The sequence below is a fragment of the Xenopus laevis genome, chromosome 7S (assembly GCF_017654675.1).
Source record: "Xenopus laevis strain J_2021 chromosome 7S, Xenopus_laevis_v10.1, whole genome shotgun sequence".
NCBI classification, from domain to species: Eukaryota; Metazoa; Chordata; class Amphibia; order Anura; family Pipidae; genus Xenopus; species Xenopus laevis.
This window is the reverse complement of record NC_054384.1, coordinates 21,852,234-21,874,182: the sequence shown is the minus strand read 5'-3', so window position 1 is coordinate 21,874,182 and position 21,949 is coordinate 21,852,234. Positions and strand designations below refer to the sequence as shown.

The 21,949-nt window shown below is 39.6% G+C and overlaps 1 protein-coding gene across 1 annotated transcript; it reads right to left on the bottom strand.

Moving 5' to 3' along the window:
* Window positions 1–671: 671 nt before the first annotated feature.
* Window positions 672–6,184, bottom strand: LOC108697189 (protein kinase C delta type). Its single transcript, XM_018227110.2, has 9 exons — window positions 5,986–6,184; window positions 5,079–5,185; window positions 4,403–4,567; window positions 3,872–3,963; window positions 2,631–2,693; window positions 2,377–2,515; window positions 1,408–1,599; window positions 1,184–1,312; window positions 672–803 (listed from the first exon to the last, which is right to left on the bottom strand). The coding sequence occupies exons 1-9, from the start codon at window positions 6,182–6,184 to the stop codon at window positions 672–674; spliced, it is 1,218 nt and encodes a 405-aa protein (XP_018082599.2).
* Window positions 6,185–21,949: the final 15,765 nt, after the last annotated feature.

The following is a 21,949-nucleotide window of genomic DNA, read 5'->3' as shown; positions in this document are numbered from 1 at the left end:
ACTGGTTGAATTAGCACATGTTTCTACATGTGAGCAGTAACGCCACGTCAAGGCTTCAACCTTGTTACCGGCACGCCGGGTGTAACGCCTCACACAACAGGACAAACGTGACAAACAAAGACAACAAACGAGGTTTTAACTGCACGTGTCTATGTCCCACCCTTTGCTCATTTAACATAGAAACTTAAGGGACAAGGTAAAAAAACCCCATCTTACTTCAGATGGGAAAAAACCCTTGCCCTGGTAAAACTATAAAACTATTTACAACTAACAGGGTATAGGATCTATAGACATGATGTGCAGGAAGACAAAGCAGGCTGTGATCTTAGACTCTGCTTTGCCTTCTGTTACACCCTTATCCTTTCATATCTCACGTTCACTCACACATTCGCTCACATAAATATACCCACCTGATACTTACCTGATGTACCAGATGAGTGACTGCCCCTCGTGTTCCCAGTACCTGATGTTACCAAGCAGTCTCATACCCTGGATGATGGATTCCCAGGTGAAGGTGAAGCTGATGTTACAAACAGGAGGAAGATACGGCCTTTGTACAGCAGGTGGAGATGATCTTGAATTCCACAGATAAACCCACTGATGTTCTGTACCTGCACTAGATGGAATATCACGCTGTTGTCAGTGGCTGGATGACACACGTGCCTTTATACTTACTCCAGCCAGGTGGAACTTAAAAATGAGAAGCCGGGAATGATGTTTCTTTCTTCTGAAGTGGCTTCATCCTCATTGAGGAATGACAGCGGCGGCTTCCCATCATACGGCCGGAATAGATTAGCTGCTGGCTGCATGAAAAGGAAAAAATTATTTTAATAAACATGATACTAAATTGAATTTAATAAAGAGATAAGTTAATGTATTTGCTTTGCTTTGATTCTGTAAAAATAGCTTTTTGTGTTTCAACCATGTATTTCACATCAATTTACAATAAAGATCACAATGGGCTTTAAACATTAAAGTGCCATATTATTTGGCTTTGCAGAGACATCTTCCTTATGTGTATAGTTTTTGTATGGGCTGTCATGGCTGTGAGAGTATTCAGACTTGTGTGTTTAATACTTTAATAAAAAATCTGCTAAATTCTGAACTGAAAATATCACTAATCAATTCTATTTACTCAGGACTAAAATCATTTCTTATTTGTATTCCCCAACCATGTACTTACAGTTCTGGGCTGGAAAGGTGGTTGTAATTCTTTCTTTTCCAGCGCCACCCAATTGATGGATTGATAAAATGAGTGGCGTCTGATGTCTCCTCGCAGTCCAAGGCGACGTTTTGACTTCCGTTTAAGAAGCTAAAGGATCAATGAACAATAGTTTAAACACCACTAAAGGAGCAGAAATATATCTGTGAATGTTACAATACTTCTATACCACTCTTACTACTTACCTTGTACAGAAGATGTTTCAGATCTTCATCCAGTCCATTAGGTATCTTGGGTTCCTTGTATTTTATGGAATGAATCAGCTCCTTGGTGTTGCCGCTGTTGTTAAATGGCAACTTGCCAGTGGCCATGTCGCAGATGGTGATGCCCAATGACCACCAGTCCACTGCTGCAGTATATGTTTCTTTATGCAGAATCTTAAAAAGAGAAAAAAATCACTTACCAGACTGTAAAATTCTCTAGCTTGGATCAGAACAGTCACACTTGTCAGAACCCAGTAAGTCCTGTATGGTTACAACTCAGCCACAGGTACAAGAAACCATGTCAGAAAATATGGATGATACCTGGTACAATGTGGGTGTCACTAAAGCTCTGTGTAAAGCTGAGCGAGTAATGGAAAATGTTTATCATGTAAGTAAAGTAATTTGATCCAGTTGGGTTTGGATTTGAAGCTGGTTCTCTCCACTGGCCCATTATGTACCAGTAACTACAGTATATTTTTTTGTTAGCATTTTAACGCTCTTTTCATTGTGGCCCATTCATATGTCTGTAATAAATATAGTATATGAAAGTGAATGCTCACATGCAGGTATATTCACAGATACCAAATAAATATCACTATAAATACAAATGTGGCTGTTACGGGACAAAAACAGGGTGATACAATGTGGGGGTTCCATATGTTAAGGAACCTGGGGAAATAATTTAACGTGGCAGCCAGGCTCTTATAAAGAAAGGTCCCTGTAATGTTTTCCAAACAGGAACACTGGTCTGGGAAAAAATATAATTTATTATTATTTATACTACTCTTTCACTGTCATTTAATAAATATTGTGGCTAACAGTGGAACCTCTATGTCTTTGAAAGGCATCAGCTGGATTTTATATACAGATCTGCTGCCCCTGGACACATTCTCCTATACTTCTTACCTAACTGGATTTCTGATGTAAATATACTGTAATTGCATATCTCACCTCCGGCGCCATATATTCCAGGGTTCCGGCCCAGCCAGCAGTGGTGTCTCCTGGGAAGATGTTCTCCTCTGCCAGGCCGAAATCTGAAATTTTAGCATGTCCTTGATGGTCTAGTAGGATGTTCATGGGCTTGATGTCTCTATAATATTTATAAGATAAAAGGAATTAGAGAAAAGAATACAAAGGCTGCTGATTTGCAGCCAAATCTGTGTGCAGCCTCTACTGTACAAATGAATGAAGAAATCTATACTGACCGATGGATAATCCCTTTGCCATGAAGAAATTGCAGGCCGCATATAATCTCTGCTGAATGGAACCTATAAACAGGGAAATATTAGTTAATTCCTTGAAGATTATCCTGTAATGTTCTCTTTCTTTTAAGAAAATTTGAAATAATTGACTATTGAATTTAAATGCTGAAAAAACTTTGGAGCAGGCACTCAATGAAGGCAAACTTCCACCAGGCAGATAAATTCAAAGTGAAGAGTTTATCGTGTCCACAGCCTTATGCTTTTCATGTCATAAACACTTAATCATAGGCTATCTTTTCAGAGCCATGCTTCAAATATTTAAACAACATTACACCAATCAAAACATTGCACCCATTAGAACAAAACAACCAATCAAGAAACTTTACCCAGGTGCACCAATCACTATTCAGCTTTGGTAGGTGTGGTTAGAGGTTACAACCTTGACTCCAATTAGGAGCCATATTGGTACACCATAGGTAGATATAGTGATGACATGTTGGTACACCCAAGATCAGTTTAAAGTGACACTGTGCCAAAATGAAAAATGTATTATAAATATATATATAAAAAATAGTTTATTTTGTATAAAAAGGTGATCAATGCATATATACACAAGCACATATACATATAAACACTGTGATTGTACAAAAAATATATAGTATATGGATATATAAAAGAGAATAGAATATAAATATATTAGTATAAATACAATTCAGACTTAAGTGTCTAAGAGTACAATAATCATATTTTAGATAATTTTTAGATAGGAGTAAACTGTCCAAATAATACATTCTTATAGGGAAACATTAAATAAAAAAATAATAGTATAATATACTGGGGTTGCATAGAAGATATCTGAAAACTGTGAAGTGGCTAGCGAGAAAATTCAATGGAAAAAGATGCTAGGGAGAAAGATCGCAGAAAATGGAAGCAGATTGATCAGGATACATGGTACTCGCTATTTAGACCCATAGGGGACCTTTTGCTAGGATAAAGATCTACTTTGTTTCCAAGTATAATAATTTTTTTGTCCGGTGCTGAGGGCTCAGGGCGGTGCACCTGGGCCTCTTCCTTTGTGTGGTAAGTTATCATTTTCTACCTGCCGACCCTATACTACAGATTTATCATTGAATTTAAGTGCTCTCTAGTGTCAAAATATAAATATTGTATTATTCCATAGGTATACATGTATAGGTATAAAGCTATTTATTAGTGATATTATACTGGTACCATGTAATACTTACCGTACTCTCTCGATGGGCAGTGTCCCTTGATCCTTCAGCTCATCCTCTAGGCTGCCCCCGCTCAGAAACTCCATTACAAAGAAGGCATGCCGCTGGTTACACAGACAAATGGAAAGAGTGAGTGACATAAAGAATTAGTACAACACTTACAGCATAGGGTATTACTCATTTATTACAATGTGGCTCAAAGATATAAATAAAATAAACCCTTATATTCACCAGTAATAAATACCCATTCCTGTACATGCTGCACAAGTATAATAAAATATATAATATGAATATATGGCATCAGCTCATAAATACTGCGGGTAGTTGAATTATCCTGCACTTTGATTTTAATCTCCGCAGGCAGAATTCAGTACTGGATATATACTGCATGAACATGTATGGGGAGCACAAGGCCATATGTTTATAATTTATATATAATATATGGGACATGATGTAAGGGGATCAGATGTATGACTATATCATCTAGGGGACATAGTGAAACAGTATTACAAACTAAATGACAATATGGAGCCAACGTTGTACCTGGGTTTGAAAAGCAGCATAGCCTTGGCAGAGGAAAGGGCTGTCTCTGGAGATCTTAAGCAAATTTGCCTCAGTTAGAAGACTCTCATCCGTGGTCTTTGCTGTTTTCTTTATGGATTTTACAGCCACGTATGACCCCTTGACTCCTAACTTTGCCAGCGTAACCTGAGAAAGACAAGAAAAGAGTCAGTGAATATATTACAATAGGGGTGCCCAAAAGGTAGATCAGGATATACCAGTAGACCTTTAGCTGGTGATCAGTAGATCTCAAGACACTGTCAACAAACAGCTTGTCTAAATAACCCTCCTATATTATACGTTTCATTCAGATATTTTTTATGTTAGGGTTACATAAGAAATAGTTATTAAACATAGCAATATGAATCCTCTCATAAAGGAATAAAATATTTAAATAATGTTTTCCATGAAACAGAATGCTCACAATGCTTTTATGGATGTAGATCATAATGGGACAACATCACTAAAAGTAGACCTCAAATTAGTAAAGTATGGGCACTCCTGTATTACAGTGTTATTAGAGCAGTAAGATGGAACATTACTAAGATTTTCATTCTGTTTCTTTTCAACATCATTGGAAATAGGAAGAAATTACCACCTTTAGTATTTAAACCCAACAAAAAAGAGCTGCAGCTAATGGGAACAAATCACCACTCACATTGGCAAATCCTCCTGCCCCCAGCTTGGAGTAGAAATTGTAGCTGGAGATACTGAGCGGGTTCGGCCTTGGAGGTTGAGCTTGTTCATTCACGGGTCCAGCTGCTCCTAGTGGGGAAAAGAGATTTTATTTACAACTCAATTATGTTGCATTATATTTGTTTCCACGTTTTGCTGCTCCCATACTTATTGCACCAAAAACATGTGAGCTTTCTTTTCCCTAACAGAAGAACAGTACCAAATGACTAAAAGATTATCATCATAACAATGTATTTACTCAATTCTAGCTTCCAACTTTTCTAGGGTTTTGTGCAGTGCCGTAAATAGAATCACTAGTAAAATAAATAGAGGAATTTAACAGACAAGGCTGGGGTTGTTTTCCCTGGAGAAAAGGCTCTTGCAAGGGAACCTGGTTACTTTTCACCAGTACTTTAGAGGACGTTATAGACAGATAACAGAGTTCTGTAGCAAATGCAGATGCACAGACATCTGTGGATATTGAACAAAATGTGCAAAGCTGGTTCAGGTCTAGTCATCCATAGCAACCAAAAAGCAACCAAAAAGCAGGAAATATTTACTGGTTACCTGATGAAACACAAACATCTCATTGGCTGCCATAGGATACTGCACCTGGACAAAATATGTGCCTTTTATTGCATATGGGGGATAGGTGCTGAATTGCACCAGTGCAGTTACCCTTAGCATCGAATTAGATCTTTGCTTTCAGGTTCAGTACACTATCCCAAGCTGCTGGCTAACTGGATGCCATTGGCAATCTCACTTGTGCCATTGAGCAACTATATTAGTTACTGAGCCCTAAATAACCATCACACCAGTAAATTAAGAGCAGCTAGCAAACATGTGGGTCACTGCTTTTGGAATTGTAGTAATTTTTGAGCCATTTTTACCTTCATCACTCTCCTCCCTTTTGTGTTTCTCCTCCCTGCAGCACTCATCTGGCTTCTGCTGCTCTTCTGAACTCCTCTGTCTCTTCCATTCTCTCGTCTTTGATTTTCCTTTTTCCTGATCTTCACTTTCTTGTCTTCTCCTCTTCTCCTTTGAGGGCGTGGGGCTCAAATCGACGATATCTGGATGACTCCTCTTCATTTTCTCTCTCAGATATTGTGGTGTTCTCTCCTTCTTCTTCTCTTCTCACCAACGGTCTTTTTCCAACGGTTGAGGTCTCATGCCCTGCGTGACATCATCACTTGGGCTCAGGCTGGAAGAAACCATTGCAACGCAGAGCCAGGTACATATCTGTAGAGTCAGTTACAACTGTCTCTTATACAGTATGTATTTCCTTGTATATTGGGCAGGATATACAATATGGCCTCAAATGGGATTTGAGGATAAATTTTGCTTTTATCCAGCAAGTACTAGTGCAACTAGTGACCCCTATACATTCCCTATTGAGTTTATCAGCTTTCTGTTCCATTCTATTTGTCCAGTTTGTGTTCCAGATTCCAGAATCAGATTCTGAGCTGCTTCATATATGAAAGTGCATTCACACTGTTTTTGTGTGCATGGGAAGCCATTTACTGTTATTTGTTGGCATGGGAGCTGCCATGACTCCAACATGAATAAAGAAAACCAGACACGTTAACTCTAGTAACACAGGTTTGTAATGGGTGGAGAAGGTACCATGAGTTCTGTGCAGAGAACCATACTGAGCTGCTGTTCACATTCGTGGAGGTTTATTGCAGTTACTAAATGTATATTTGACATAACACTGGTTAACTGTAACCATCTGTTTTTCTTTAATGGCAAATGTACATTTCTTTAGGCTTATGTCACATGGGTGATATTGTTTATTGGCAGGTATTGATATTGTTGATTGAAAGGTACCAAAGTTGCGCTAGCGAAAATTCGCCAGGCAAAGCGAAGTTGCGCTAGCGAAGGGGAATTTGCATACAGTGGGAACTTAAGTTTGAATGGACGTATATGTTACAGCAAATACATAAAACTACACAAGCCCAGGGAACCTTAATAAATGCAACATACATAGTGCCCAGAGTATAGTTTATGTGCCATATGTTATGAAAAGTAAGGGGGAAGCAGGGTACCCAAAAAAAATGTTTTTGTCCTTTTGCAGCCTATCACCCATGAAAATGGAAAATACGCCAGCATTTTTTGGGACTTTTTTTGAAGTCCTATCTACTCTATTGCACTTTGCAGATCTGAGCTGGTGAAGGCAAGTCTGGCAAAGTAAAATCAACGAAAATTTGCCTGGTGTTAGAGTGCAAAGTTGCGCTAGAGTCTATCTCCTTCGCTAGCGTATTTTCACCAGCGCCCATTAGTAAATAGGCGAAGTATCGAACTTACTTAACACTGACGAATTTTCGCCAGCGTTCACCACTTCGCACCTTAGTGAATTTGCCCCATTGACTTCAGTGCGAAATTTTCACAATTTTCTCGAAAATGTTTCCGCAAAGTGAAACGGGAAAGATTTGCCCATCACTATTCCTGGTTCCAATGTGGCTTTTACATTTGACCAGGGCAAATGTTGAATTGCAATCCCATGTACAAACAAAATCTTTCCCACTATTATGGATCATGACGGCAGAGGAAGATTGCTGCTCAGCGTACGCAAAGAACTTAAAGGAAAACTATACCCCCAAAATGAATACTTAAGCAACAGATAGTTTATAGCAAATTGAATGACATATTAAAGAATCTTACCAAACTGGAATATATATTTACATAAATATTGCCCTTTTACATCTCTTGCCTTGAACCACCATTTCGTGACTGTATCTGTGCTGCCTCAGAGATCACCTGACCAGAAATACTACAACACTAACTGTAACAGGAAGAAGTGAGGAAGCAAAAGGCAGAACTCTGTCTGTTAATTGGCTCATGTGACCTTACATGTGGTTTGTATGTGTGCACAGTGAATCTTACGATCTCAGGGGGCGGCCCTTATTTTTTAAAATGGCAATTTTCTATTTATGATTACCCAATGGCACATACTACTAAAAAAGTATATTATTATGATAATGGTTCATTTACATGAAGCAGGGTTTTACATATGAGCTGTTTTACTCAGTATCTTTTAATAGAGACCTACATTGTTTGGGGGGGGTATAGTTTTCCTTTAACACATTGTTTCTCAAATCATTTCAAGCAAGGAGAGCCTAAACATTGGATAAAAGCTCTACCCCAGTAGCTCTATTACCCTGAGACCTCTCACGTTGTGCTTTTTATTTTTACAGGAATGCTTTGTGCCAATAACAACCCAGATCTGGCTTGGAGCATAATCTGAGAAAATAGTTAGAGCCTCTTCCCCTCTAGAGATTGCATCGCTTTTCTACCCGCCATTTGTGAGGCACTATGGAATTTTGCTCTAAATAGTTTCACGGATGGAGAGAACTAATAGAGAATAAGAAGTACAGTAAGTGTTCCAGTGGGTGATGCCTTAGTTACAGAAATAGAAAAAAATGTGGGCACTAAATGCTTGTTCACCTTTAAACTTTTAGTATGATGTACAGAGTGATATTCTCAGACAATTTGCAATTGGTTTTCATTTTTTATTATTTGTGGTTTTTGAGTTATTCAGCATCTCTCCAATTCAGCAGTCTGGTTGCTATGGTCCAAATTACTCTAGCAACCATGCATTGATTCGAACAAGAGACTGGAATAGGAATAAGAGAGGCCTATATAGAAAGAGGAGTAATAAAATGTAGCCATAACTATATATTTGCAACCTTACAGAGCATTTGTTTTTTTTTAGATGGTGTCAGTGACACTGACTTGAAAGCTGAAAAAGAAGAAAGCGAATCATTCAAAAACTATAAAAAAAAGAAGAAAAAAAAATGAAGGCCAGTTGAAAAGTTGCTTAGAATGAGGCATTCTACAATACAGTAAAAGTTAACTTACAGGGATTCTCCATCTGTTTCTCGTTCACTTCGATCCAAATTCTTGATACACTTCTGTTAAATAAAACACCAGAATCAAATCAAACGACTGAAGGGTTCTAATGCAACTCAGATTTATTAGATATAGGGGCAAATTCACTAAAGGACGAAGTGCCCTAACGCTAGCGTTAATTTGCTAGCGTAGCGCATTTTCGTTAATTTGCCGATTCACTAACGGACGCTGGAGTAAATTCGCTAGTGTTACTTCGCACCCTTACGCCTGGCAAATTTGCGCAACGGACGTAACTACGCAAATTCACTGACGCGCGCATTTTTCTGAACGCTACCTTTTGCGCCAGACTTCCTTCGCCACCTCAGACCAGGAGAAGTGCAACAGAGTAGATAGGGATTGCTTCAAAAAAAGTTAAACATTTTTCTAAGTCCCAAAAAACGCTGGCGTTTTTTCTTTTTTTATGGGTGATAGGCTGAAAAAGATTGACATTTTTTTTGGGGCTACCCTCCTTCCCCCCTACATTTCCTAACTCATGGCACCTTAACTGTACAGTGGGCACATGTGTAGGGCAAAATAAAAATGTTATTTGCTGTTTTGAAGGTTTCCCAGGCTTGTGTAGTGCTGTTACATATACCTCCATTGTAACTTCAATTTTGCGCCATATGCAAATTAAGCATCGCTAGCGTAACTTCGCTTTGATTGGCGAATTAACGCTAGCGCAACTCCGCAACCTTACACTTCCCCTGAGCGCAACTTCGGATTTTAGTGAATTTGCATATCGCTGGCGAAAATACGCCTGGCAAAGTGCGGCAAAGCGGACGCTGGCGCAACTACGAATCTTGGTAAATTTGCCCCATAGTATCACATCATAGTGACATCGTTTCCTGAAAGCTAATCATCGCCATAGACAGCTTAGACTTGTCTGTTAGGCTGTCAAATATGAAGTACAATCATCACTTCAATGTCCATATCTCGGAAGTCCAACGGTGTAGATCTTTACACCACTTTTACCAATTCATGGCAATGCATAAGGTGACGTAAGGCTTGTGTACAGCTGCTCAACCATTTAAAAAAGCATGCGATTAATAGTCTTTGTAGTGACGTTGCTCCTCCTGTCCTGTCTTGTCATTTTAGGAGGGTTTCCAGATACTTTTGGTCATATAAAGTGCCCCTATACTTTTGGCGATATAAAGTATGCGACAGCTACATAAGAATAAACTCTACTAGCATTATTATGGTAATGTACCTCCTCTGGTATAGAATCAGCATTCCTAATGGTGTTTTTTTTGGGGGGGAGGGGAATTATTAGCCTGTTTTGCCGAATAAAAAACCTACAAATATTTATAGTTATTTGCCCAAAAGAGGCAAATAATAGCCTTGAAGAGAAATATATACATTTATATTACCATTCCACCGAAACAAGTAATGTTTTACCGTATTATATTTGCTAATATTTTACCAAATGTAGAAAAAAGATTGACATCTGAATATAGTTCAATAGTATCTACAGTGGAAGCTGTGCTGTGGTTTTCATTACATGTACAACAGGGGCTTCCTCCTTTAAGAATCCAGCACAGCGGGGAGTGGGGCGAAGAAACTCATCTCATAAGTGAATTTTTTGGTGTTGGCACTTTATAAAACACGGTTAGATTTACTGCCCTCTTAATGCTCCTTAAATGACTGTGAAAGCTCCAAGCAGTCTCACAGAAACAACAGGATACCCATAAGAAGCAAACAGGTGTCCCTTTTACTCTCTGCTACAGAAAGCATCAAGTTTCTAAAACACTTTCGTATTAATGTTCTTGCATGTGGATTTGGCAGGGGGACAGAAATGGTAGAAGAAATGCTAAGAGGGAGAGACACAGATGGAAAGATGCAGAGTGGCCCCCGGCTGGCATGTTATATTACGTTGTTAATAGCGCAGAGCACAGGAAGCTGAGCTTAGTTGCTGCACATTATTCCTTCCCTGCTTCATCTCTTCCCATCTGTATAGGGAAACATGTCTGTTCTGCACAGGACTCACAACATAACAGCTCTATTAGTAGGTGACAAATACTCTACTCTCATTACCTAGAAACCCTATTGTAGGATATAAACAAACACAACATGTTTTGCTTGCCTAAAATGCCCAATTTTACATGATAATCCTGTAACAAATTCAAGCATTCATTCTATGGCATGATGGGGTGCCAGGGACTTTTATGCACTTTACATACACTCATCTATCCTTTCCATCCTTATCTTCTCTGCCTTCTTTTCACCTATCCTTCCCTCCATTTATCCTAATGTATTTCATACACATATAGGAAATGACCATGGTATAGGCAAATAAAGCCATATGATTGGTTAAGCCTGAGAGCCTATTGGAACCTGGGCTTCTAGGCACATTATCAAACACAGTTTTAATAGCAGGACACAGAACATGAACAGCCAGGGCCCCTGCTGTTTGTATGTGCATTTATGAATAAGGAGGAGTTTAGGATCAGAGGAACCCAGGCAATGCAGGGATGCTGGGGCCCCATCAATACAGTTAAAATGGTGATGGTCCAAACTCTGGCTCTCCAGCTTAATGGGGTCCAATGACCAAGAACGCAGTGGAGGGTTGAGAGGGAATCTCATCCTCTTCACACTTTCCCTTTCTTCCTTTATTGGGGGTTGGAGATTGGGGAGTTTTAATTACCCTGGTAGAAGGCTAAGGGTTTAATTAATTCTACCCATTCATTTGGATGGGGGTATGGTTTCCACTTAGCAGGTCCTGTGTGTGCTGGGCCTCCTACCCCCAAATTTTTTTTTCAGGGGTCCTGGTGCTTTTAAAGGAGAACCCTTGCTAATAAAAACTCCTACCCTACATATACCTCCCTGCCTGCTCCCCCCCAGCCTAAGTGCCCCTAACTCTTTACTTACTCCTCGGTGCAGATTCAGCGCATCGGAGTTCACGGGCGCCATCTTCTTCTCTTCAGTAAACTTCAGGTCTTCTGCCGGCAATTCTGCAATTTCCGTGACTGACGGAACATGTGCAGTTGTTGCGAAACAGAAGATTGCTCCAACTGCGCATGTGCCGATACGCCACTCTATTCTGGAAGATTACCGAAGAGAAGAAGATGGCACCCATGAACTCCGATGCCCTCAATCTGCCCAGAGGGGTAAGTAAAAAGGTAGGGGCATTTACCAAAGGTATCACCTAGACTGGGGGGGGGGGTAGAAGGGGGGGGCAATGACCTTCCCAACAAGGTGTACAATATTTACATAGAGCAGGTTTGACTTGTCAAGGCACAGAGTTTGTGCTGTTAATGATCCCCATTGTGACTTACTTACCTGCTGGGCTCGGGCAGGCTTTAAACCTGTACAGACATCAAGTGCTGGCTATGGACCAGGAAAAATAACCCCACAAGCCGCTCTCTGCCAGTCCTTGTTGCTTTTCTTTCTTTGTATGTAAATTGAGTAGGCTGACTGTCATGAAATAAACACATAAATTGCATTTATTGAATCTAATAAATATACAGTGACATACATAAATAGCAGAAAAAGCATTCTGTTTTACTTTCCATATACAAATAATTGCAACCTTTAAATAGTGATCAAACTAAGTAGAAAAAAACTTGGGGCTATTGGTGATATAAGCAAAGCTGTCAAAATAGTGGGTTAAAGTTAAACAACAGTTACAGGCTCCCAATTCTGATAACTAACTTTTAGTAGTAACTAAGCAGACATATGGGCAGCAGAACAAACAAAATAAGCTTTGATCTATTCAAACCTATTTTGTTCTCCAGGTATCTACAGGCCAATAACCTGATATGCCTGCTGCAAATTTTCTTGTATCCTGAAGGAGCGGGAAAATCATAAACTCATTTTTCTTTCTTTAGGCCATCATCATTTCATCTCTGGGATCTTCTCAAGGAAAATCCCAGTGACCAAGCCATCTGTGCACTATGGCAGACATTTGCCATTATTATTATTATTGTGGAGTATATCAAGATGATCTTTGTGCCCACATTCTTCTGTGACTGTCACCACTAAGTGCTATAGGTATCATGCATCCAATCCCCTATAAATGTGGTGGCCAACAGGTGTTGTGATCAAAGTGTTTTCTGTAATAAGATCAGTATGACTTCCATTGTCTTTAATGCCTATGTCATATGGAGAGATTCTCAGGCATTTTTCCCAAACTTCCACCCAGAGGGTTGTAGCTTGTAAACCCTTCTGATCAGTGTCCTCTTTATCTACCATAGCAATCACATTTCTGTGTTTAATGCATACACCTTTTAATTGTATAGCATTGTATTGTATAATATATAGTGAATAAAGTACCCCCTCTTGTAAAATATTAGGATATTATAAGTGTTTTTATACAGGTCATGGAACTCCGAGGTAACTTCTAATATCCTCATATTTTGCAACAGGGGGTACTTTATTTATTATAATACACAAATTTCAGTGAGTCATGTGACTGAAATGACATCAGAACTCACCGTTTATAACTGATGACATCAGAACTCACCGTTTATAAGGATATCATTTACAAGATATTCATGGCTTTTGTGTATTATAAATAGATATAGTTGGAATAATATAAATACATTATTTATATAACATAAATAATATAAATACATAATACATATATGTTGATAATATTGGCTGGTTACAGGGATAATGTTCTCCATCACAGAGAGCCCTGATACAGGAGCTCCACCTGCTGAGCCATTATCAGCACAGCAGCTCAAGGTTGCATTAAAATGAACACTGCTAATCCCACACAGACACCAGAAACATTTATAATAAATGAAAGTCACTAGGCACAGTTTTCATGTGATAATTTTTAAAATATTTGTCAATTAGCATACTGTTACTCTAACAATTCCTATTCCTCTAAGGACTAGAACAGTGTGAATTTCATTTCAGGCAGTCCTAGTCCTTAAAGGAATAGTAACAACTGTAACAAATTAAGGGTAAATTAATAAAAGGTGCAAAGATTGCATCAACTCATAGTAACCACTCTGTTTGATGATTAGGTGCTAACCGCTAAGATTACTAAGACTGATTGGGACATTCATTACATTACCTTTAAGGGAGCTAGCACATGGACAGGAAACGTCGGGCAACTGGAAATCTTCGGAAATCAAAGCTACGACAGTGCATTGGCGCTGGCGTTTTCTCATTATAGCTGGAGGAAGGCAGTTTGGGGAAATTGTTTCCCCACAGAAGAGGCGATTATTCGCCAGGTGACTAAATCTCCCCGAATCTGCCCGTGTGCTAAAGCCCTAAAGGAGAAGGAGAGGCTGATTTTAATTGGGGGTGCCAAAAGTTAGGCACTCCCAAGTGGTTGTATCTACTTACCTGACACCCCTGGGCCGGTGCTCCTATCAGGAGAAAATTGCACTGGTCTGGGGGTTCTTCCAGCGAGCACCACAGAGCGATTGCTTCCTTCTTCTTCTTTCTTCATATGGGCGTGCATGCACAGTAGCGTGAAAAGCTGAACATTAATGAAGAAGACGGCTATTTCGTTCATCAATGCTTGGAATGATGTTAACAAGTGGCTGCCATGACCTGCCAACATCACAACACCATTATTCCCAAATATGACTTAGTTTGCCCAAAACTTCACCCATGTTTTGAAAAGTCCTTCCCAGTCTAGACCCCCAACATACAATAGGGGTGTTAAAAAGGGGGAGAAAGGAAAAAGGTGCTAAAATCACCCGAGCAGGAAAATCGGGTAGCTTAAACCATTTCTCTACTGCTTTGGTATGAGCAGGTTTAAAGGGGCCTTTGTAGAGGGCATCTCCTGTTAATTAGCTTTACTTTCCCTTTATTAAAATACCTTTGCAGACACCTGATGTTCTTCAAAAGGTCTTTTCAGAAGAGGTTGAACTCACTTGCAGGAAACAGATTCCCAGCCCGCTGTTCTAGAATGTGAAGGCTGGCTCCAAACCTGAAACAAAAAAACTACTCATATTATTGGAAATAGAACTGCAGATTGCTAAGGTTATCGGTTCATCTGAAAAATTGCTTACACATCTAATAAACACATGTTCATGGGTTATTACACTGATTGCATTCAGATTTTGGACATTTTAGCCCTGCCTCCGGGGCTGCTGGTAAGCCAAACACTTAAAATCACTTTGCCTTTATCCTCAATGGTTAAAAACTTACTTTGGCATCAGGAATTAAAGGATAAATATGAAAAAAAAAATATTTTAATGATCTGCCTATGATCCTACTCAGCTGAGCTCTCCAATATGGTTTGAAATATTTGCTGGCAACAACTACTTTCTGCCTCCGGCCTTTATGTCACCAGAGGTAGCCTGTTCCTATGCTGTGATTGGCCCATACCCAAAGGCCAGTCACATCTCACCTTTTGCCATGATCCGTGACATCATCATTAATATAATACTAAGGCGCCCAGAAGAGATTGATTCCAAATGGAGCAGCTGCAGCCTGAGCCTTGGTACAGTGGATACTACAAGTTTTAGCTTGAGGATCAGGTCGGCTGAGGGTAATTAAAGCAAATTAAAAAATAAACACAAGTATATATATATATTTATCTTCCAGTATGCCTTCAGACACCACTAGTAAATGCCAATACGTATTGTTTAGATCGTTGCAGCAATATGTCTAGCAGTGATTACAGTTGGCTAGACCTGGCAATTACCCCTCTATTACACATATATTTGTCTGGGGCATTCAGTTTTACATGACAGCAAGGCGGATTTCAACAGATATGATCCTTTGTCATTCCTTCTGTCTGCCAATTTACATGGATATTACTGTCATAAATCAATTTCAGTTGGTTAGATAAATGTCGGAATCATGTTCTTACAGTTCTCTACCTGACACTTTTGCTCTTTGCTGACACAGATTAGCTAATATGTTGTGCTGGATACTATTACATGTTAGAAAGGCTTCTCATTCCTAGTGCAATTGAATATTTGTTTTATATCTTTAGGGTATAGCTGAAAATATCATTTACACCTTCATGGCCACTCCAAGAAGTTTTATCTGTGAGCAGACACCAGGTGAAACATATTCATCCACCAGATCACCTTACATATTTCTGTCATCCCTGACTAAGAACTCTGCTAACTCTGCCCAACCATTACACATGTCTCCTTGCATACAGAAAATACCTTTCCCCTATACACACACATACACTTTACTCTCACCAAAGAAAAACACAGTCATAATAGTTTGGGATTAAAAAGCTATAACCCATCTCACCCAGATGCAGTTGCCCCCCACCCCAGAGCTGTAGCAAATCAGATCCAATCCTCCAACCCCTATACACTTGTGGGATCTCTTATAAAAAAAACTGAAATCCAGAAAGCTCCAAAACACAAAAAGGACATTGTCCATAGAGTCCATTTTAAGCTATTTTTTTTTTAATGATTTCCTTTTTCTATCTAATAATAAAATAGCAGCTTGTACTTGATGACAAGCTGCATAAATCAATATTGTTGAATTCTATTGAATTCATTTAATGTTTAAAGGTTTTTAGAAGCCAATACTGATCCAAATTACAGAACACACGCTAAATCACAAACATTGTGATCATTGTGTGTTCATCTGTTTCAGGTATTCACTTGACTTTTCCACCTGAACTGTCCCAACCCCAACGAAGCCTGGACTGGCAATTGATGAGTACTGGCAAATGCCAGAGGGGTTGCTGTAAGATGCCACAGACACCATTTAGTGGGTTGGTGGGGGGTTGTTTTGGCCTCTGTATACTTGGAATGCCAGGGTCTATTTTGAATCCCAGTCCAGACCTGACCCCAACCTTATGGATAGTTTCATGTTTGTTATGCTTAATTAAATTGTTCTCCCTGTTTTACTGTTCTACAGCTCAAAGCTGACCTATACTAAAATCATTTTTTTTTTAAAATCTAGAAAATTAATAATTATCTACTTTTACATCTACTGCCCAAATTTCTATGAATAAGAGAAAGTATAGGAGAGCAAAAGGCTGGCAGATCACAATAATGACTGGGACAATCTTCCATTCACTTCTGCAGTGCAGCTCAACTGGCTTGTCTCCCCACCCCTCAATAGAAAGGCAATATAATAATGATCACCCCTTGTATGTAAATGTTCACTGTCACTTTAAGGGTCAGGCCACACGAGCAGATTCGGGGAGATTAGTCGCCCCAGCGACAAATCGCCTCTTCGGGCGACAATCTCCCCGAACTGCCTTCCCCCTGCCCTCTGCAGGCTAAAATGAAAATCGCCTACGGCAATGTACATGCGGCGCTTTGTTTTCCAAAGTCGCCCGAAGTTGCCTCAGGAGGAAACTTCAGGCAACTTCGGAAAACGAAGCTCCGCGATTTTCATTTTAGCCGGCGGAGGGCAGTCAGTTCGGGGAGATCCGAATCCGAATCTGCTCGTGTGGACTGACCCTAAGAATGGTGAGCGTGTACACTATAGTCTGCAAGAATATATTAGTAATTCCAAAGTAGTATGATCAGAGGTATGTGTTGCAATTCCAGATCGATGCACCCCGGGGTGTGTAAAGTGAAGGTCTCAGCAACTCCCAATGTAATGAAAAATAAATAAATCCTGTGAGGCAGAGCAGATGCAGGGGAGCAGTCGGGCAGCTTTAATCCACATTGATTCTGGTGTAGGAGAAGCTTCCTGAAATCATGAGGAAATCCACTGCACGTGTTGCTGAGGCTGATGGGAAATCCACAGGCCAGATCCAGTGTACATGCTAGTAACGCACCACAGAGCTGAAGTCCTATCTATCCTACAGGGATTACTTCCCTAGCAATAGCTCCGGCAGCTTCACTAGTTCTACTCACTATGATGGCTGAATGGGAAGGGTTAACTAACTCCCTGCACTCTGACTATGGGATTCCCTATATGGGTAAATGTTCCACATTTAAAACCCCTAACTCCCTACTCAATCAGTCAGGCTGACTCTCAGTAGTTCTGTGCAGAGTCCATGCTTTCTTTACTTCTCTTCTTCCTGGTAAAGATCTGCCTCACTTTCATTTTGGCTCCAAACCCCCTTCATGGAGGTCACAAGGTCTAATCCTTCTTGCTGATTGGTCAGGCTGTGGCTGAAAACTGTCTCACTGCAGTACAAGCAGCAGCCATGTTTTTGGTTGTCCCAGATTTAAAGTTACAGGGTTATGCATTTAGGGAAAGGGCAAGTAAAACATCCGTACATGTCCTATGTTATTTTTTTTTTTAAAAGGTTTTTATTTAACATTTTCACAACAACACAAACACAAAGTTGCAATGCTATGACCATACAAATAAAATGACATGTTTAGCGGGCAATAGTAAGTTATACACAACAGGAGTATACAGTAAGACACATTCTAATAGTCAATGGGAGGTCCTATGTTATTTTTAATCAGTATGTGATGTTAGGTATCAACATGTTCATATGGAGCAAGTAGCTTGTTGGGCACTGTGACTTGGATTCTTAGAACGCAGTAATTTGCAATATGGTTACGTTTGTGTATTTGTCTGGTCTCATGTATATTTCACAGTACCTACTTCATTTGAGAGTTGCTCTGGTAACTTGTGGATTTTGATCACGTTATGGCTCTGACCACATCCAGGATCTAAAGTGACGATTCTAACACTTCGAGTGGACGCGGGCTGCTTGTAACCCTAGCTGCTTAGGAATTGGGAACCTGGAGCCATTGTGATGGAAGAAAAGATACTTAAAACAAAACCCCTGATATGTATGTTAAATAAAAGACAGATACAGAAGGACAAATGGAAGGCTTAATGTATGTGAGCTTCTGCTGTCTTTAGAGGTTCCAGTATTCACACAGATAACACAGTAAATAATGGTATCACCAGAATATAAATATAGTGGAAGCAGAACCTGCTTATATGTTTATGAAACAGGCCTTATTCTGGAAGTTTAAGGAGGCCCTAAAATGATTTTGCTGTGGGACCCAGTAGAGACAATTTTTGACCCGCCGCCGACCCTAACCCGTCCCCTCCCAATCCACACCCTCCTGGGCCCCTCTATTTATAGACCCATGCCCGCCCCACAGTGATTTCACAAAAGGAAGCCGGAACTGCTAGGTCGCGGGTGGGGAGAACAGGAGAAGAGCTTGATCCGGACCCACCTGCAACCCGAAGATTTTGTCCAGCAGTCGGCCCAAACCCGTCCGACCCGCGGGTTTCGGGCCTCCCGCAAATCACTAGAACCAAGTAACGTCTAGCAACACCACTTATAGGGGTGGGTCACCTTTAAAGGGCACGTAAAGGCAAAAAAATAAAATCCCATTTTTACTTTCTTTAATGTAAAGGAAACCTATCTCCAATATACTTTAATTAAAAAATGTGTACCTTTTTATAAGCAACCTGACTGTATGCAGTGAAATTCTCCATTCATTTACTGCTGTGGATAGGAATTGTCAGACAGTTCTCCTTCAGTTCTCCAGCTGCTTGTTTCCAACTTGAGGGAAATGCAAGAACAATTCCAGGCATATAACCATCAATAAACAGATGTATTGCCTATAGAATGCTCTCGGAACACCATTCTGGTTGTGTGTAAGTAAGAACTTGTGATGGACAGCTATACTGGCATAGATACAAATTTTGCACACACAAGTGAAATGACCCTTTCTGTTTTGAGTGTCAATCCCAAAATGCAAGGAAAGGTAATGGCAGATTGGGGTATAAATGGGTGAGGCTTGGGTGTGGTTTATTTTGACTGAGGGATTAAATATTAGGATTTTTAAATTCAAAATTGTAAGGCATACTTATATATCAGCCAATTACACCCTATACTTTTAAAGCCTTTATTTCTTTATAACATTTATTATAAATAGACTCACATACACATACTGTACACTATTCATCCAGCATACATCTGAAACCCTCTCCAAAGTCATCTGAATAAAACAAGCTCTTTCTGGTTCCATCAATAACCTGCCATCCATCCACATCCAGTCATCTCATTTCTCTCATTATATTTATAATAATTGACACTGTTTATTGTTCAGAAACAATGGCAATAATAATGCTGGGCTATGAGCAGGAAACTGAGCACTTTCCTTTCATGCTATATACTACATTGATCTGCTTAGATGTCTTTTATCTGCAAATCCTTTCATATCCTCCTTGTAAAGAACTCTTGAGGCTCAGTATATTATGCTATGATACGGACTGAAGGCAGAAGGCTGAATTACACAGATCGAGGCACTGCCAGTAGATTTTAATAAAGAGAAAATAGTACGGTACGGAGCCCTGCTGGAATCAATACAAACCATGCATTACACATTTTTATAACTTACTCCATTTAAAGGCAAACTAAACCATATAGCCACTTTTTGATTCACAGGTTAGAAAAAGCTTAGGGGTTATTTACTAAAGTCCAAATTTTCTGGTTGGAATTTTAAAGGGGAAAACACAAGTTTTTCAAACTAAATTTTTTTGTGATTTATTAAACCCTGAGATTGGTAAAAGTCAGAATAAAAAAGCACTCCATCTGAAACCTGCCGAGGTCATGTAGAAGAAGTCAATGGCAGATGTCCCTGCAAGATATCATGATCTGCACTGGGTTTCATACGAGAATCCGATTAGTTTGTGTTTTTTTGGGCAAGAATCCAGAAATCACATTAAAAAAAATAGTACAATTTGGATTTTTCACACCAGATTTTTTCGAGTCCATTTATTGGTAAATAAGTTAATATTGTTTGGTCAAAGTTGTTTTAATAAAACAATGAAAGATTTTCGGATTTTAGTAAATCTAAGACTCAAAAAGGATGCTGGTCAGGTTAAAAACTGGTGTGACAGTTATCCACTAAACAATGTTGTGCTGCTCCTCTTAGGGTAGGGCTAACAACTGGTGTCAATTTAGTCATAGCTAGCGTAGATGCTCATTTTGATGCTAGACTTTAGTAAACCTTGCGAAAAAGCTTACATATCATGGATCTGCTAACAGTCAAAAATCTGTAGTTTAGCAAGTAGCTCTTCATTATTTTACCTTTGGTCTACAGCAAATGAGAGCTGTGGACCTGTAATATCTGGTGTGCAAAGGCTCTCTCTGTAAAAAGTATGTCACCCATTTAATCAGTGACTCAAGAAACAGTGGCAGTGGGTGGAAGGGGCTTGAAATACGTGATGTCATAAAGTTATGCCCCTATCAAGAGATTAGTTGAACTACAACACTATAGGCCATATTTAAAAAGGCAGAGGGAAAAGCTTTCACTTCAAGAGACCTCACAAATCCTATTGAATTATACAGCTTTTCTGTAAAATCTGGCCTTCTAAATATATGGTTTACACCAATTTTGCACTTGCTTAGTGTAATATTAACAATGTTAAACTGTGTTTATAAACACACATGCCCTGTGATTAGAAATGAGATCAGCCAATAAATCAAAATCACTCTGACAGGGAGATTTATAACCTGCGATAAAAATGTAAAAGTGTGGGCAACAAATCTCTATGTGTCTTCATTGGGAATAACTGAAATCTCTGATGGTAAAACCAACGCGTTGATTCGTTCCGAAGTTGATTCGTTCCGAAGATGATTCGTTCCGAAGTTGACTCGGGAGGAAACTTCGGGTGAATTCAGGATATGTGGGTTTTACCGCTAGAGATTCAGTTATTTCAGTTCAGATGATTTTTAGGCAATCACCTAAATTCCTAAATACCTTAGCAATAAAATGCTAAATGCCTGGTGCTGTGAGGCGGTGTAGGATAGGAGCATCAAGAAGTTGGGAGAGGAGAATTTAGGAAACCATTTCAGTGATAACAACATAACATGAGTAAGGGATACCCAACCTATGACCCTAGAACTCTCAGTATCTAAATGGCAGCCAAAGTGTATTTGACAACCCCCGCTTTGTATATATCAGAATATTAAGTGGTACACAATACACTATCCTTTGTGTGTTATCTATGTTTTCCTCTATGACAATGGGAGCCAAGGGAAAATGGTCTCTCTCTACCGTACCCTCCCTAAAACTGGCCCATGCCCTAGAAGCGTTCTGTCTTAGGTTTGCCGACTCCCTTACTTTGACAAAGGAAAACAGCAGCTGG